The sequence below is a fragment of the Platalea leucorodia genome (genome assembly GCF_965183815.1).
Source record: "Platalea leucorodia genome assembly, chromosome: 6".
NCBI classification, from domain to species: domain Eukaryota; kingdom Metazoa; phylum Chordata; class Aves; order Pelecaniformes; family Threskiornithidae; genus Platalea; species Platalea leucorodia.
Genome location: NC_138828.1, coordinates 55,336,865 through 55,356,264, shown reverse-complemented (window position 1 = coordinate 55,356,264; position 19,400 = coordinate 55,336,865). Strand labels below are relative to the sequence as shown.

Sequence of the window (19,400 nt, the reverse complement as noted above, 5' to 3'; positions counted from 1 at the left end):
CACATGCTGCACAGAGGTCCCCTTACTCCAATTTCAGGCTGTGCATTTTCATGGGATGGTGACAGTTCATGTATGGGTGAAATTAATTACCAGAGTTGTTAGCCTTATGTAAGCAAATCATCTCATCTTGCTAAAGTTTCATTGCAGCTAGTTTAACTATTCACAACAGGATTCCTATTATTTTGTTTCATTGTCCTTTATTTACAAATAAAGCTGGTTTAGGTAATGATTCATATCTGGAAGCAATTTAGTATGTCATCATGTTCCTATTTGTTGCCTTCATTAATGAAATGAGAAAGCACTGTCAATCAGAATGGAGGTTGTTACTGTGATTTATAAATGCAATCCCAAGGGTAAGCAAAGTTCTGATAAAGAAACCTTAGTTCTGTTTTTGAGAAGGGCTGCAATGAGGTTTTGCAGTGGGAGATTAATTGGATTTTTGTAATTGCTTGGAAAAAAAGACTATAGTATATAGGTGACCATTAGGGCTGTACACTTAGCTTTCCATGGCTACTTATATTTGAGTGAAAAGACTGGTAAGTCTGAAGCAAGACAGAAATAACCTGAAAGTATTGCTCACTGTATAGATAGTTCTCCCTGTTCTGTAGATGAAGGGAGAGAATGCAAATTGGACTACCTCACTTTTTACCTCACTGTCAGTATCAGCTACAGCTGCACATGTTATCGCTGGAGAGCAGGGTATTGTGGGACATAGACCTGGCCCTTGTGGTTTATACTGTTCAATTTAATGCTGATGATTAATTAGGTTACTGCATCCATAGCTGGAGTTGCATATGTAACCAAGATTTATGTTGCTGTAGTAACATAGAAAGACACAACTGTGCTGAATTTCCGAGGTCTTTGAAGTAGGAGTTCTCCTAATGCAAAATGGGATTGAGAATTCCCATCGGCGAGTGAAGAGTGTAACTAAGATGGGCCCTCATTAGTAGACTGAAATCTTGCATATCTGACTCTCAAACTGAGTTGTGTAAATTCCTGCTGCTCGTCAAAGGGTTAGAGAAAATAGGGAGTTGCAAGAGAGAAGACGAAAGGAAAACCTGTGGCTCAAATTAATCAAGAGCAATTGATTTGAAGACAGATAGGAGCAATGCAGGATTTGATGACTACCATGAAAATCACAGGGTGCTTCTGCGAGGCCATTGACAAAAAGTCTGGAATGTGTTCTGGGTATTGTGACTGGCCTGGGAATAGAGGCAAGGAGGAACAGAACATGAGCCAGGTCAAGACTTCACAGTATTATATATCAAATTAAAATAGTGGTGGTGACATAGCCTATGCTAAGGTAGATGGAGGAAGACGTGAAAATCTTAGGTGGATGGGAGGGATAACTTGAGGTGGATGAGGAGGGCTGCAAGGGATTTTGAAGAACTGCAGGAAGGTGTGGAAAGCTTTGGGTAGGCTGTGGTAGAGGCAGAGTTTTTGGACTGAACACTACCTCCTGCACTTCAATGTTAGGGCACCCCTTGCATCTGGGAGCCAGCAACTGTATTGTCCATTTGAGGATAAAGTATTTAATACAGTTAGTCCAAATTGCAAGTCAGACACTTTCATAAACAAAACAAAAAGTCTGGGGGGGGAAAAAACCAAATAAAAGTAATCCTGACTTTTAAAAATGTTGGAAACTGGGATTATTAATTTTTGGTTGTTGTCATTTCAAGGTCACATGTTTATATATATTTATTACTTCAGCAGTGATAGAAAATGTCCAAGCAACATGACTCTCCTTAAAGCAGTATCCTTGAAAAGTTAATTATCTAAAAGGTTTCAAAGTATTAATGGAAAAGGAAGAAATTAGATTACCTTGGAGTCAGGGAACTTTTAGTGAGATGTGTAGCTATGAAAATATATGATATCATATGTTTTTACAATTCCTTTTACCTCCTGGAAAGCTGTAATATTTTAGCTTATTTTTTATTTTGCCTTTTTTTTTTTGACAAAGAAGGAAACCAGCAAAGTAGGAAAGAGTCAACGGACTATAACCTATTTACTTTCAAACAGTTTTGTTCGTATACCACAGTTACATGTGATGGACTGGTGATCCGTTTCCCTGCAAGTTCAACAGAAATGACACTACAACTTTATCCAGTTTTCTCACTCCATGGATCAGCTGCACCAAGGGCCTGATGTAGTTTCATGCATGAACCTCGATGACCAGGAAGCACTGAAAGAGAAGAGAATCCCGCTCTTCATTTGTTATTCAAACTGCTTGTTTGCAGGAGTCTCACATTTCTTAAGCTGCATCCATGTTTTGGGGACTTGTCAAGACTTGCTGCAGAGTGACTGAACAGCTGGGTGCCAATTTACTGCACGCTCCTGACTCTGCACCAAGTCTCTGCGTGAACCCTTTGACAGGAGCATAAGCTACTGCACAAGAAGAGAAGAATTGAACATGGGGAAAGTGTGTCCATAATTACCACCTTCTGCTCTTCTCTTTGCTGGCTTATCGGACAGCTTCCAGGTAACTTAAATGAGAACTGGAGCAGATGCTAAAGCAGTGGGATTTCTGGACATCTTGGATTTTTTATTACCTCCTTTGCAAAACAGACTTTGCAATTATCCTGGAAGTTACAATCCAGAAGTTGGACGAACTGAACATTTTCTACAATTTATGTGCAACAGAGACACTGTCTGGTATTTTCAAGGCAAAAAAAGTTGTAAGGGTTGGTTTTGTTTATAAAGAGAAATAGAGGTATTGAGTTTGGCTTGTAAAGTTACATAGTTCTAAGTTTCTGATGTTTTCGGTGACATTAGACTTGTGTGAAACTGGTATGGCTGCAGGCCGGGTCAGACTCCACAGGTTTCTCGCCTTTCATAAACATTGGAATGAAGAGTTTTATGCTAGGACATTTCCCTGCCGTGCTGCAAAGTAAAACCTGATAGTGTTATGGATCTTGACTGGGAAGTCAAATTGGCAAGTCTAATTTAATCATGTGACTTAATTATCTCGAAATATAAACAATCAGCAGGAATGGAAATTGTAATGAAACCATAAATGAAATAACTTGTATTTTAGTAGACTACTGTTATTCTAAGATTATAACCAAATAATTATCTTGGCAAAGTTTATTAAGCATATCTAAAAATAATTACCTCTAATGCAGTGTTGTAATACATGAGTCTCTAGCATGTCCTGTATAGCAGAAGACTCAGTATCAGTCCCAGAGAGTGAGAAAGTTAAAGGAAAAACTTAATGGTCTTGTGATTCAGTAGGAAAGTAAGCCAAATTTCAGCCTACACTGGCATTCAATAAAGACATTTTAGTAAAAAGTATAATATAACATTGTATCAATGGGAAAATTCTTACCATCTTCTACGTCAAGTCCAAAGTTGGCTTTTGTGTTTATTTAAAATATTCAAATTAACCTTCAGCTCAGACAGCTACTTCTGTAGTTGGCATAAACTGGAATTCCTGTAGCATTTGGAATTCAGTATGAATGATTGAAAATATTCTCTGTTTTTGGGGTTTTTTTAAGAACTGCAAAGATTGAACAAAGAGCTTCAAGTGGAAGGATAAAAACACTTGGAAACATTGAACCACACAGTAATCAAACGTGAAATATAAACTAGAGCAAGGAGCATATCAGATGGCAAAAGAAAATAAATGATTGCTAGTCTTTGGAATTCCTACTTATAAATAGAGGATTTCTAGGCAGTTGAACAACAAAATAGAGTATGTTTTGAGGCAGAGAAGAAAGATAGCTGCAGACATGAAACACCCAATTTGTTTTATTTAAGGGTCAAATAAGAAAAAAAGAATGGGCTTTTTACTCTAAGGAATAATTATTTGAAATTACTGCAACTAACCCATCCTATTCGACAACATAACTTAAAATGTCATTCTGAGAAAAGTTCTGATTGAGCAACTGCTGGCATGTGTAATGTCATTTCAAGTCTGTGTTTCACTGCTGTCTACTTCTGTTGTTCAGTCTGTTATAGTTTTCCACTCTTCGAGATGACACTGAAAATGTGCTTACTAGGAATGTACGATACTCTTACTGAATTATATATATATATATATATATATATATATATATATATATTCAGCTACTAAAAGGTGAGCTAATGCATCATAAGTGAAAATTGTGGATCATGCCAGAAAAAAAGGAAGTAAGGTTTGTGAAAACATTGAACATAAATGTTTTGAACAGAGATATTCATAGATACTACAGTCAGAATAGACTGTGACAATTGTGACAATTTGGCCTGACTTCTTAAATAGCAGAGTACATAAAACCAGTGAAATGGATCAAGTCTTGCATACTGTTCTTGTGGGCACTCACACACACTTAACCTGAAGTACATTAATTTTTTTTGCAGTCACTGGGATTAACTCTCATTTTCTAAATTAAAAAGATTGTGCTTGTAGGACAGATGTTTGGAAGAGCTCACGTTATTTGTTATTATACACAATATTTTATTTTAAATCTTTTCTCATAATAACTTATTTCAACAGTAAAAGTGACAGAAAGAAACATTTTTTATTATGATGCGAAAATGTATATTATTTGAAAATCAAGGAAAACGAAATAACTTGTTGTGTGTTTAAAGTCTTTGCTTCTAACATTTTCAAATGCAGGCAAAGGAGTCACTTTTATAATTTCATCTTGATAATATATTGCTTAGTTTCTTGGAAGAAGTTTGGAGACAGGCTTTAATCTCTGCTGAGTACTTGGGCAATTAAATAAGTTCTGTTTTAATAATGGGAAGGAATATTTCCTGACTAAACAGGCATTTTGAATTAGTTTGAAGAATGCCTTAACACTTTGAAATGTAATCTCATAAGCCTCCATCAGATATTAATGTCGGAACTGATGGGTGCTTGGATGAGGGGAAATCTTAAGGAAGATGTAAGATTCTGTATAAAGGGATTCAGTGTCTGCATCCACTTGGTGTTTTACATGAGCTTGGAGTAATATTAAAAGTCTAAGAAGATAACACTTTTCAAATGAATCATTAAACTGAAATACTTTGCTAAGAAATGAAGATAGCGGAGTGGGAGCAGGGAAATCATGGTTTTGTTGCTGAAAAATTTCAACCAACTCATCACTTCTAGAGGGTAGATAAACCACAAATAATTTATGCATGATTTAGGGGCTTCGGTTTTGGGGTCCAGGCTACATTTCAAATAACATACTAATAGTTTGCCTACCTACTCACCTTAGCTACAACTGGAAAGTCTGTTCTTAACTTCCTCTTCTTAATCATTTTGCACTCTTGCTGAATACAGGCTCCATTTTGCACCAGATAAGCTTTTACTACATTGGTGAACTTGTTTAGGAATGTGCATATTATTGAATAGGCACAGGCAGTTGTATAGTGCTCCTCAAGCAAGAAGATACATTCAAATTTTTTCTTGACTTTTGTGAAATAAAATCAGATCCTTTGAGTAAAGACCATTTTATAAATATGATGGCTGTTAGAGGGGGGTAATAATTTTATGAATGTAAACTTACAAGCTCCTGAATTATGCACATCTATAAAATGTAAAATCTACGCTACAACAGCTTGTGTTTTGTTCTACATAATCTTTCTTCATTGTGTTTTCAGGATGGAACATGAGGCTACCCAGCTAGAAAAGCAGCACGTGCATAGTGTGTATGAAAATACAGCTGCCTACTTTAATGATTTGCAGAGCAAAGCATGGCCTCGTGTTCGAAACTTTCTGCTGGAGCAAAAGCCTGGCAGTCTGGTTGCTGACATAGGTAAGCCATTCCTTGGGGTGGTGTGAAAGATTGTCTATAGACTTTATTAGTTTATATGTTAATCATATGTATCCTTCAAAGCAATTGTTTATAAAACTTGTTTAAATTTGTTTTAAAGATTGTTTTAAAATTGTTTTTAAACTCAGATGCCATATACCACTTGGTTTATTTCCTTGATGGTATATCAGGTAACCAGTAAATATGATTTTTGCCTTATTTTGATTGAGCTAAGCCTTAATCTACCAGTTTCCCTGCAGATTTAGTGGTCTGTCATTCCCCTGGAGCCCTTTTTAAAAAATGGTGTTAATGGCTCAATTATTTCATATTTCAGTTTCTGTAGATCTCTTGGTTTAAGTACTGCTGGTCTGCAGTTTAATGCTTTTCATTTGTTCTAAAACTCCTCCTATCAAGGCTTTAACGTAAGACAAGTCTGATGTGATCACTGTTAAAAAAAAAAATTATGATCTGAAAATCTCCCTACGATCCTTAATACAGACACCAAAAACTCATTTTCCTGCTTGGCCTTGTTCTTCCCTACATCTTCAGTTTATATCTTGATTTTCTGTTGCACCTCCAGACTTTTTAGGGGTTTTCAGATCCTGGTGTGTTTGCTTTGTGTTTGTGTTATGACTTCAGTGCTATACAGCACATCATTGCAAACAAGATGCTCCTTTTCACTGCTGCGTTTTCCTCAGTGTTTAGACTAATGAAATGCTTTTACACAGCAAAGTGTAATAAATGTACACAATAAATTATGCATCTGCATCCATTCTTTGACGATGTTGTAGGCCACGATCAAAACATAATATAAAATTCTCCTGCTGCTGTTGAGCAGTACCCCAAAAATACTTGATCGCTGTTATTTTGAATATGTATCTTCTTTTATATGTCTGCACCATTTTCACTAGTAATTCAGGAAATATCCTATGGCATACACTCATTCAACAGCCAGCTTAACCTGATATTTCTCAGCCAAAATTTTTTGTCACCTCAATAGAAGTCATTTGAAGCTTAGCTGAAGTTCTTTGAGGCTTTATCAGCAGGCATCACAGTGGTTGCTGAAAGTTTAAGATCACCCTGTTACAGTTTCAGCTGAAATAATTTAAATACATGTGATACATCTGGTGAGGAGGTAGATGCTTACAGTTGCCAATAACAATATTCCCATCAAGGCACACAAGTTACCTCCCTTTATGAGGTTTAATAAGATCTACAGGAATCTGACTATTGTGTTTATTTTTGGTATGTATTTTGGGAGGAGGGTTGCCTAGTGGCACCAAAATTTTCAAAATGAGATGTTCAATTGAAAATTTCCTTTTCTGTTTAATACCACCTTTTATTAAAATATTTTTGTTTGCTAGCTTTACATGAAGCATGGAAATGGTAGCAGAATAAAATACCATTTTATCTAATTGCCTTATTATTATTCTTTCATCAAAATAAATGACAATAGCATGGCCATTGTTAACAGCTTCATGAAGGAATTCCCCTCCTGATGACTCATTTAAAAGTAAATCTCCTGCAAATGTAGATTTTTAGAGTACCGAGAGTGTTGTCACTATTTAGCTTCATTCCAGAGAGGACCCTATACTTCCAAAACCTCACTGTGATTAAAAAGCACTCCACCAAAAGCCATGTATTAAGCAACTGAATCTTCTAAATTAATGTACATTTGACTAAATGTGTTCCTTCTGGTAACACAGTAACCAATAATACTTTGTACTAATTTTAAAACTTAAGCTTTCTAAGCGACATGCAGAACTTCATGTTTTATTGCATATATTCCTTCAACTGCATTAACAATATTAATCTTTTCCATTTCTCTCAAGTGTTACTTCAAAGAATAGTGCTTGCTTTTTGCTTTAGAAATATGCTCTTTTTTCACCACTGAAGTGTTGTGCTGTTCTCCAACGGTTCCTGTGCTGTCTCTCTAGATAATGGTGAACATTAATATCAAGGAGAGCAGCAGCGCTGCAAGAAGCAGTGATGTTTCTAAAGATAACTCCAAGCCTTTAAATTGAATTACCAATACTGAGATGGCTCTCTTTGCCAAGCTGCTATCCCGTTGCTTGGCTGTCAACTTTCAGAAATTATTCTTCACTACTGACCCATAACTGCAGTGAATGTTTCCTAATCTAATTTTGAAAAGTGCCTGTTATGCATACGGTATTGAAGAACACCCTGAAAGATTTCAATTTAGTACAGCACAGTCCTTGAGAAGACATACTTTTAGGTGGAAAACATTCTGGAACAGTTCATTACATTTATATGTGTTATGATGCATTGGCACAAAGACAGAAAGAGGTCGTGCCTGCGACATAGTAGGAATTTTTGTGATTCACGGTTATTTTCAGGTCTGTATCTGAAGTTAAAATTGTCCTCTCTGACTTGTGTCAGTGACAGATGTGGTTTAGGGCTTCTTGGAGAGAAACAGGATGCACTAGAGAGGTGCTGTGTGGTGTTTAGCAAAGACTGGGGAAGTACTTGGAAAAGAGATTATTGCAGGTCACTGAAAAGACAAAACACAGTGGCTTAAGGAAAACCCCTGAACAGAAAGTAGCTGGAAGCTGGAACGGTACTGAGGAAAAGGGTCATAATGTTTACCCTGTTCTTACTCCTTCCCGGGCACCTATTTATGCTCACTGTTGGAAACAGGATACCAGGCTATGTAAAGGCTCAGTATGAAGCAGCATGCTTGTTTTTTTGCTCTAAGATATGCAATAGTGGCTGCAGAGGACCACTCTTTCCTCTTCCCACCTCCACTTACCCTTCTTCCCCAAAGAAATACACATAACCTGCTATTACAGAGGGCTGTGTAATGAGTATTTTTGTTGGTGATGTTGGTACTGTTACACTCATAACAGTGTGAACATGGAATTTCACACAGTCCAAGTGAACCCTGCAGCAGTTAGGCTAGTAGGAGCAAGCTCACATTTTGTTTTCCAGGAAACCTTAGAATTAGGAAAGCCTCCCCATTATTTTCACTGCTTTGGGAGGGACAGCAAGTGTTTGGAACATACAACTTCTGATCTAGTATTCTTTTCTTTAGGTTGTGGAACCGGGAAGTATCTCAGTGTCAACAGTCAGGTGTATAATCTTGGCTGTGATTACTGTGGACCATTGGTAGAGATTGCAAGGAAGAAAGATGATGAAGTTCTGGTATGTGACAACCTTAACCTTCCCTTTAGGGACCAGTGCTTCAATGCAGTCATTTCTATTGGAGGTAAGACAACAGACATGCATTCTGGCCCACAGCAAATGCAAATTTTTTGGATCTTTTTCTTTCCATGTGTCTTCATTCCAGTTAAATTTGTTTTGAAACAATTCCCTTAGAATCACAGCAGATATTACTGAAATGAATGTGGTAAACGTGAAAAAAAAAAAATTAGTTCCATTGCACAGAGGCGCTGTTGACCAGGGAAGTATGTGGATCATTTGTTTGTTTATATGTGGTCTTTTTCACCCTGTGGAGAAAAGATTTCCTTCCAGCACACATTTTAAACAAGTAAAAGCTAATATAAACATGGCAGCTCAGAGTTTAAACAGATTGGGTGGTCAAGATAAACTCTTGGTTCATCCTTAGGATCTGTTTTGACCACCAAATGCATTAAAATGAAAACTTGCTTTCTCTGTAGCAGAACTTGAATCATGTTAATTATTATGTGTTAGGAGTACAAATTTCTCTTAGAATAGTCATGAAATAAGAACTTAGAACCATACAAGTGCCTGTTGTCTAAAATGAGTGAAGCATCTCATCTTAACTCCTCTGACCTCTCTTTTTGAAAATATTTCTCATAATTTGACAAGTATAAACTGGAAAAGGGTAGATGAGGAATAATTAGAGTACCCAGTTGCAGTCTACATTTTTTTAGCTCTGCTCTTGCTTCAACTTCCTTCAAGCTGTGTCACTGTATCAGCAAAAATATAAAGCATGACAATTATTATTGGTAGCAATCAACAAATTACTTGAACTATGGTAGAAATGTATTTTAAAATTTATTTTTCACATATGCAGGGTAAAAGAAAAGGTGAATAATACACAAGCAGTATCTATATTACTTTGCTTTTATGTTGGCTAGTTAGTTAACTAGTAAGGCCTATCCACATTTCAGGTCTTGTAGCATAATTTCAGTGCTATCAATCAGATCAACTGACTTTGAAGGATAGCATACCTATCTAATGTTTAAACCGATTATAGGCCTGACAAGATTAAAAGTTCATGTGGTATTTCTGTACATTTAACAATAATGGATTTTAATCCCTCTCGAATAGAGACATGGTATGCCTGTCTCCATCTAATTCCAAATAAAGTGTTTTTCATCCCATTCCACAGAATAGCAAGTATTTATATATGTAGTCAAATACTCTTCTTGGCTTTGCTAGTACAATCCTGTTTATAGGATTTATGTTTCTGCAGAACCACCAGAGTGATTATATAATTTTAACCATGAAGAATATCTAACCTATTAAATGAATTGCTTAGATAGAGCTTGCACAGATTCTGTTGGTCGATTGGCACTTCTTTCTGGTGAACTAAGCTCATGTGCTTGTACTGTCTCTATCAGTTTTGATATTATTTTGCAGGAGATTCTGTGGTGATATATGGCCTAACTTCAGTATGAGAGAAAATATCAATTCCTTTCTCCCCATCTTGTTAAAGAAATTGAAATAGTATTTTATATTTTTTTTTTGAAAGTTCGAGAAAATACTGGCAAAAGTTAGAAGTACCTGGAAATAAACACTGACTATATAGGCTGGGGAACTCTTCTCAGAGTTTGCTATCTTGTGTTCTCAGCTGCTTGTGAGGGCCTAGTTAATATCAACTGCCAAGAATGCTTTTTTTGGCTTGTGGTGAAAAAGCTACATTTTTTCCCCTTGGTAATTTAATCATTGTTTTGAATAAAGACGGGGCTAGCTGGACACACTTTTCATAACTGCAGCATTGAAATAACACTATTTCTACAAGCAGAATTGGCTACTGTCAGGCAGCACATATGAAGATAATCTAATGTTTCTGAAGGTATAGAGGTGTCTTCAGCTAAGGACGTATACTATTATTAAATGTTTTTATATGGGTAGATTGAATGTTTTGCATGTAGAAGTGGCTGGCTCCAAGTTCACCTGAAACAAATTATGGAATCAGTCCTTTTTACGTCATTGATTTGAAAGAAATCTAGTACTGATGATATATAGAACAACATGACCAATATGACCAATCTCAGTACAAGTTAATGTTTTTGAGAGTTTAGAAAGAAAATAGCTGACTTAGCTATTCTCTGGCTCTTAAAATTGGTTTCTTCAGGTGAATAGGAAGATAGAAACAGTGTGGAAATCTTGAAACGTAGCTTCATTTCACATTGCAGTGAAATTTGAAAATGTGGAAATTATTCTGAAAAGAAAATTCAAATATAGTGATCAATAGTTTTTTTTTTTTAATTTGACTTTTTATTTTTTAACAGCATAACATAATGTAACAAAAAATAATTCTCAGACATGCAATGTAGACTGACATAACTAATTTTTTTCCCTCCAAAAACATCTATAAAGGCAATACCTTTACAAAATTAAAGCAATAGAAAATATTTCTGTCTAAATTTTTTCACTAGCTCTTTTGAAAGTGCACTGATATAAAAATACAGAGTATCTTTTTCCTGATATTACATTTTGTTGTATTTGTTACACTGTGGAAAGATTTTCTGTTTTCAGTAGATAAAGTCTGAAAACTGTCCCAAAAACTAAAGTCAAACTTACTATTACCTAACTTACCTAAAGGGAAGCATTTAAGTGAAAGCTAGTCATGCTACGATCTTTTACGGGTGATGTAGAGAAACAGAAACCTCCAGCTTATATGCCTGACTTTTCTTGAATCCCTGTTTTTTGAGGTGAGATGAATTTCCTTCTTTGGCATATTCCTATTTTTATCCATTGAAGAGAAATGAAACAGAGATCATTCTGGGGTAAACTTGCACTGTGGTACCAATAAATTCATCACTGTTGCTGACTTGCAGTGAGTGATATTTGGGATATGGCAACTAAAATGACTAAACACGTAGAACAGGTTGAAGATGAAAATGCTATGTCCTTACTAATATTCATTACATAATGACTTTCCTTTTTCACAGTGATCCATCATTTTTCAACTAAACAAAGAAGAATCAAAGCAATAAAGGAAATGGCAAGGGTATTGATACCTGGAGGCCAGATGATGATTTATGTTTGGGCTATGGAACAAAAGAATCGTCGCTTTGAGAAACAAGACGTATTTGTTCCTTGGAACAAGGCCTTGTGCTCACGGCATTTTTCAGAATCAAATCAATCTGGAGATAAGGGTGAGTTTGTGCATGCTGTAAAAAGCCAAGACATACACCCTGCACAACTAGTCATCTCTGACTGCAGCTATCAAACCAATCTGCAGCCAGAAACTGATTCAAAACATTCCCACAACACGGACCATTGCTTATCCAGAGCCTGCTGCATGAAAATTTCTGAAGAAGAAAACAGATTTTACAGTGCTCTAGGAAGATCTTTCCGCTCATGGTTTTTCTCCAGATCCCTTGATGAATCAGCCCTTAGAAAGCAAACTGACAAAGTGAAGCCTCTGAAGAACGAAGGAGAATGGGCAAACAGTACTGTACCCATTCAGCATTCGCGACACTGCAGTTTGGATTTAGGTCACCATGGGTCACTGTTAAAAGAACAAAGTTTAGATGATGATGATGTTTTCGTGGAAAGCCTGCCTCTCAAAAAACCAGAGTGGTCACCAGCCACAGATGCACTGAAGGATTTAAGTTTAAATGGAGGACACCAAAGTGTAGCTCAGAGCAAGAGTGAAGAAGCTTCATTTATAAATGGGCCAGTGGAAGACAGGGACTACAGCTGCGGTTGTAATAAAGATGGTGCTGGTAAGTCTAATGCCAACAAGTTTTTCAAAAGAACTTCAACAGCTGACTCCACTGACTCTGCGCTGGATTCAGCAGTGTCTGTTGGGGACCAAACTGATGCCATGTTGGATACAAAAGCCTTCATGCGTTATTATCATGTTTTTCGGGAAGGGGAACTGTGCTCTCTGGTAGAAGAGAACGTGCCTGAACTTCGGATACTTTCTTCCTGCTATGACCATGGAAACTGGTGCGTTATTGCAGAGAAAAGAGGAACATAGCTGTAAGGAGAACAAAGCAGAATTCAGCGACTGAGGATTTTAAGCTGCTCCTTGCATTCCTGTGATTGTGCAGCGTGACGTGAAATTTGAATCTCATGTAGTCGTGTGCCATTTGTTTCTGAGCTCTCTCTCTACCTATTTAACTATCTAATGCAAGGTCTGTATATAGGAATGTAAGTGGTAAACAATATTTACGTTTTGTTAAACTTTTATGAAGTTAAAACTGGAGAGTTTTATATTGCTTTTAGCAAATAATTGCATTTTTAAATATACTTTTCTATTGAAAAAATAAAATGTTTTTATAAGACAAGGATCAGGGCATCTTTTATGAGAAATATCCTCTCAATAGAAAGTTTAGGCTTTGTTCTTCAAACGCTGAAAATTTGTCACATTACTCCCTGTCCTTGAAGTCCTATAGAGACATAGGCACATTTAAAAACATACTTGACTGTATACTGCTAGAGCGCATGCTGCAGAACTGGGAGCAAGCATGGTCCCAGTGCTTCTTAGTTTGGGGTAGAGTTGTTAATGGGTAAAAACTATGTACAAAACAAGCTCTGCATATTCTGTCATTTGAGGTTTGTATTTGGGAGCAAATGACAGAATACATTTTTAACAGTATTTTTGACTTTTGTTTTAAAAAGAATTTAACTTGTGTCTCAGGTGCAGGTTAATTTTTGTATGTTAGCTCTTGCAAATACTTTATCTTAATTTCCTTTGCTGTAGTTTTTCTTTGGTTATGTATATATAGAAGTCAGAGAGATTCGTGACAGTATCAGTATTATGTAAAGGTTACAAAATATCAAATATTTGAGGTACATATATCTTTTTGATAAGCCTGGGAAGCTTAGATGAAATTAATAAAATTCCAGTGCATATCTGGTCAGCTGTCATATTTGCTCTCCTCATTCACTGACATGAGAATTTATTTTAAATGGTGTGTCAAATAATGTAGACAGGAAGAGGATACAAGTCCAGTTTGTATATAAAATACTAATTCCTGGCTTCTGCAGTTTAAATGAATCTTTTGAGACCTAAATGATAAAAGATTGCTTAAACAATTTTCCCATTCCCTGTAAGACATAAATTTTGCTGAACATGGTGCCTGATCATCATCCAGTTGTACTAGACTGTTGCAGTTGCCCTCATATAGCTCTTTACACCCAAATAACCTCACCCCTCTCAGTAGGAGACTTATGATGTGAAGTTATATGTGCTGTGGATAAAATCCACCTGGCTTCTGAAGATCAGTAGTGAAATTGCAATTGTTAGCAGCTGAAGCAGGGCTGGACTGGGCTAATTGCCTTGTTAGCGTGAAGTTACTCTGGTTTTCGGCTTTATTTACAGTCAGTGGTTTTAGTGTAGGGCACATCTTCAGCTGGTGTGATTTCATGACCTTTAATGGAGCTGCACAGATTCACCCCAGAGATCAGCCCTTTTGATACAGCAGTTTGAGAGACCCACAAAATTAACATGTCTGCCCTATTAGTGAGCAAGTGACTTTGAATACAAAGCAACAGGAGTGAAATACCAAACTTTTCCAGCCTATACTGTGTGAGTAGATAGATTTTGGGTGGTTCAGTAGAAAGCCCTGATGGTACTGAGTATTTTTAGATGTAGCCGCCCACAAGTAATTGCCACATGGTAACGTATTATAGATTTATTTACTGGAGTGATGCCTGTAGAACAATTGTCTTTGTCTTCCTCATAGTTTGGGATCCTTGTACTTTATCCTTCCTGGGTCTGTACCACTTGCGCTCCCCACTGCCTTTTGAAAATAAAAGCGTGGTCAAAGAACCATGCATCTGAGACTTCTGAAATGTTATTCCACTCTAACTATTACTTTCAATGCAGCCTGGGGCTGCAGTTCTCAGACACTGTGCCCAAGCCAGACTTCAGAAAACTGGCAATATTCCCTGCATCGCTGAGGGGCTGCTCCTGCTGCATCCTCAGGCTCTAGTTCTAGAAGCACAGTGCAAAAATGCCCATGCTGGCGTATTGCAGAGGCAGCATGGATCGTGCTGAGCTCCACACCTCATCTGCAACGTGCTCATGTCGGACCGGTGAGGCCTGCCTCATTTGTTGGGAATTTCTGGAGGAGCTTGAGGATTTTAGAAGAAAACTCAGTTGCTTCCAGGTAAGACATACCAGTGGATATTCAGCACCCCTGGAATCTGAGCTGTATTTAGGAAGGAGGTAGTTGATTATCATCCTCTATCCAATTTTGAAAATTCATCCCTAAACTCCAGCATGCAGAAACTCTATTACACATATATAAAGGTATTTATAAAAATTTGTGAATCTAAACTGACAGCTGGGTTTAGTTAACTGGGAGAAGGAACATTATAATTTTGTTATCTGCACTTCTGCAGTCTATCTGTAGAGTATTCAGTGTGTAGTCAAGCAGGCTGACAAAATTTGGGGTAAACTAAGAAAGGAAAGGCTTCCATTCTCTTTACAACAGAGACTTACTATCCTGGCAAGAGGCTGAATCTATGTTTTAGGCTCTAGTGAAAACTTCCTGCTCTACCAACTGTATGAATAAGAGCTGCCACCTCAAAGCCACTGACGTACTTTAAACAGCTTTTGTGTTTGTAGACTTTCCATGCGTTGTTTGATTTGAGATTCTTGACTGGGGGTGCTTTTCACAATTATTTATTTCTGTATTGGATTTTCTCTTGTTTTGAGCTGATGCCATTAAGTTGAGTTACATACAAGTTTGGACTGTATTGTTATAAATTCCTGGGAGAAGGAGAGGGGAGGTTTGGTAAACCGCTTTCTTTTCAAATATTCAGTTTTCCTCTGAAGACTTATAATCACCATGTAACATAATTTTTATAGACTGGAGATCAGTCAGCTGGGGTCATGAATGTGAGGTCTGCACAGCAAGCCTTTATTCCCGTATGCAGTCTCCCATCTGTTTATGGAGGCTGCCTAGGTCTGTAACAGCTTTAGCATCTCATAAGAAGCCAGATTACCTCACTCAGAGCACGGTGAATGTCTCTTTTGATTGGTTTCTCTTTTGATGAGGCACATCTTAAGCAAAATGTAATTTCCAGAAGAATCCATGTGATCCCAGTCTTTAATAGTTTACAGACATAGTTAATGTGCTCAGAGAAGTGTGTATACCATTGAAAAGTCTATAGTGAATGAATGAATAAGTAAATAAAACACAGTTGTCCTTGCATGCTGAAACTCCCAGCAATGTCCAGACTGCAAGATCTGACTGTTATAAGGTCAAAGGCAAATGTGTTCTTATATTCCTTGTCTGACAAGTTGGGCAATGTTCTCACCCCAGTTACGCCGATAACAAACGTGCTTCTGACTGCAGTGGGCTAGGATTGCTCCTAAGCTGCTCATCTAGCTTTCAGTGGCACATGGAGAAGTCTTGATTACACAAGAAAAGATGCCCTGTTTTTTTACAATTTAATTTACTAGTATCATTGTCAGTCTGAACTGGCTAAACAAAAGCTGCTACCTTATTAACTCTTACAGACTGTAAGCCAGATGGACAATTGCAATAAAAAAGATACAATTGAACAGACTTATTTTTGAAGGACTAATACAATTGCAATCTTTGATAAATGATATTTTGTCTTGTTTTTAAATACATGAATATATTTATATTAGAAGTGCAGAGGTATCATTTTTTTGGTACTAATAGTGACTAATTTACTTTCTTCCAAGCTTATGGTGTAGGAATTTTAAAAGCGCAGGTGAGGAATGAAAGCTATAAATGTTCTAGCAGAATTTTTTCTGGTACATATTTGTACACGACTTACTTACGTGAACAGTTTAAAATGCTGAGTGAAGAGCTGTGTATGTTCCACCAGCAGAATATTGTTAGTGAACCGCCCGTGTAGATTCTGAACAGAAATAATGGCTCTGATCCTGTGTCCTCTCTGCCGTGTCATGTCTCCATCAGACTGTATTCATATCACTGTTGGGCTGTATTAGTATTGACGTTGTGTTGAATCTATTGGTCTACCCACTTTCTTGCTCAGCACTTTTACAGGATTTGTAGCTACTTTAGTACTCTAGGAAAGTGAAGTGGGTCAGTGTTAAATATATAAAATTGTATATCTCTTTTGTGAGTTTAGCATTTCTTATACTTACAGTATATGAATTCTGGCAGCTACCTGTGGCTTTATCTTCCAATCTGCTGGTCAAAACCATGCTTAAGTACTGCTCTGTAATTAATTCTTTGTCCATACATGGAACCTATTCTCTAGTATTCAACAGAAAACAAATCCTACTTGGTTAAAATACTATTTCCTACTGAACTTCTGTGCTTTCAGATTAGTTAATAAATATATTAGCCACTGGAAACTGTGTCTGGGAAAGTTCTTAATGAATGTTAAATTTGAGAAGACTCTGTTAGTGCTATTTGCTCAGTAAGTTAGGCCACATGGACATGGTGCAGAGCAGGTAAGCTTAGTGATTTGCTATGAAGCCAGGGAGTCTGTCTTTACTTTAGACGACCATAGTCAACCTAGCCAAAAATGTGATCATTTGAACTAGGTAAATAAAGGTGATGAAATATGTTTTTTAACCACGTCAGTACTATATGTCCTGTTGATGACAGAAAAGCAGGAGGGTCAGCAGAATTAATTGCTACAGAGCTACATTTCCTTCTCCTTCTGGTCTATTTACAGTCACCCAGGACGAAGCTTTGTGGTATAAGATAACATTGAAGTATTTCTGTGGTATTATTGATGTTCTTTTTGCACCAATTTAAATCAGAAAAGAAAAAAGAATGTAATTAGAATTATGCAATTACCCGGTGAGGTTACAGCTATGCTGTGTTAAAAGTATTTTTATAGTTGCAGTGGTCATTTATTGTGTTTGTACAATTACAGTGATCGCTTATTGTGCTGATATGTTTATTATAGTAATGACTAAGGACCTAGTAGTAATTAAGCACTACCCAGATGAGTATTAATGCATGCCCAGTAGTACAGAGTATGTAACCTAATAGTATTTAGATTATGGGAAAGTAGTATGAGCACAGGCTGGACAATAGGGTGGTAACAAACGTAATTTCAGAGGGATATGGAATGGTCTTTATGAAGAGGGAGTGAATTAAATCTGATACAGTGTTGAGAAAGGCTAAGGAAAAAGAGCAAAGATAAGTAGTATACAGAGAAAGAAGGGGAATGGCAAAGATGGGAGCAATCACAGCAGAGAAAGCGCAATCAGCGCTGCTGGATATTCTTAGGATACGCGGAGGTCCCTGTTTTGGCTGTTCTTACTTTCTGGAGAGTCTGGTTGATATCTCCCTGATGCCTTACTTCACGAGGATGCGCAGAGGGAGGAATGCACCTTTTTCCCTCCACTTGGAGTTCAGTACTCTTTCCTGTATGCTTCCAAGGCTAGGCATATGCAGAGGAAGACTGGTTAGGGATAACAATTTTCCTTCTTTTATATCTCCATAACTTCATTGCAGCATATTCTGTTTTGATTCCTTTTATTCTTGCTGAGTGCTTCAGTTCGCTCTGGTTGATTTGACCTTGCTCAACTATGCCCACAATCCGGGGTTGCATTCTTTTTACCTAGTTACCTCTCCTACCAATATAGTTGCACTAGTACAAGCTTTGCATGTAGAAAGGGCTGTATGAATAGATTAAACAAGTATTAAGGCACAAAAAAGTGCATCTTTTCAGCAGTTAATGGATCCCAATGGCTTGCTGTTATTATTTGTACAGGAACTAAAGTATATTATCCAGAGTAACAAAAGGATTGCTCTGAGACTCCCCCTTAAAGCATTAGGTATGTGCATGTTGTAGAAGAATGTACCAGGCATGTACCTGCATCTTTGATACTTAGATGAATTTCAAAATCTGCCCTGAGTGAATTACTAGATACTTGGTTTGCTGCTATAGTAGTAAACATATTTAGCATTCTGCATTCAGATGAATGTGATTACACAGCCCCCCTTTGCTTGAGTAATAATCAAGGGCTCCACTATTTCTATTTATTTAACTTCGGTTTCTTTCTATTTCTAATTTTATTTGTTTTCTTCTTTCTGAGCATTTCCTTCCAAAGACTCTCCATTCCAGCCCTTCTCCTTTCTATTCAGATACAGCTGAACAACAAATATAGCAGTGGCACCTCAGATTACCACAAATATGTATGTATTTCTCATTTTTACCCTTAAATGTCTGTTTGTGATGATACTTCCAGGCTGTTTTCATACTTCTGCCTCTGACAGCTGAAGTAAAATGTGCTCCCCCTCCCCCCCCCCTTAATACCTCAAAGCATGATAGCATACCTCATTACAACGACCAATTTAGGGGATTATGGGCACTTTAAATCTCTCATAGTGCAAAACGTAATGGTATCATCTACACATAATTCTTTTTCCTGCTTTTTTCTTAGCTGTTATTTATTTGTCATTGTCTTCACTTAGGTACCGTTTGAACCCTTTAAGCTAAGGTTATATCTTCCTAGAGCTTGGGGTGCTTGAGCCCAGCAGATGCTTCTCTTGCTGTTGTGGCAATTCAGCACCTGTGCCTGCT

General features: G+C 37.2%; 1 protein-coding gene across 1 annotated transcript in view; it reads left to right on the top strand.

The window, feature by feature from the left end:
• TRMT9B (tRNA methyltransferase 9B (putative)) overlaps positions 1-12,882 on the top strand; it is a gene marked incomplete at both ends in the record, with an annotated part of 78,606 nt that extends 65,724 nt beyond the window's left edge. Inside the window, 3 exon segments of the mRNA XM_082315540.1 lie at positions 5,569-5,723; positions 8,773-8,946; positions 11,846-12,882. Of these exon segments, the coding sequence (XP_082171666.1) occupies positions 5,569-5,723; positions 8,773-8,946; positions 11,846-12,882 (1,366 nt within the window).
• Positions 12,883-19,400: the final 6,518 nt, after the last annotated feature.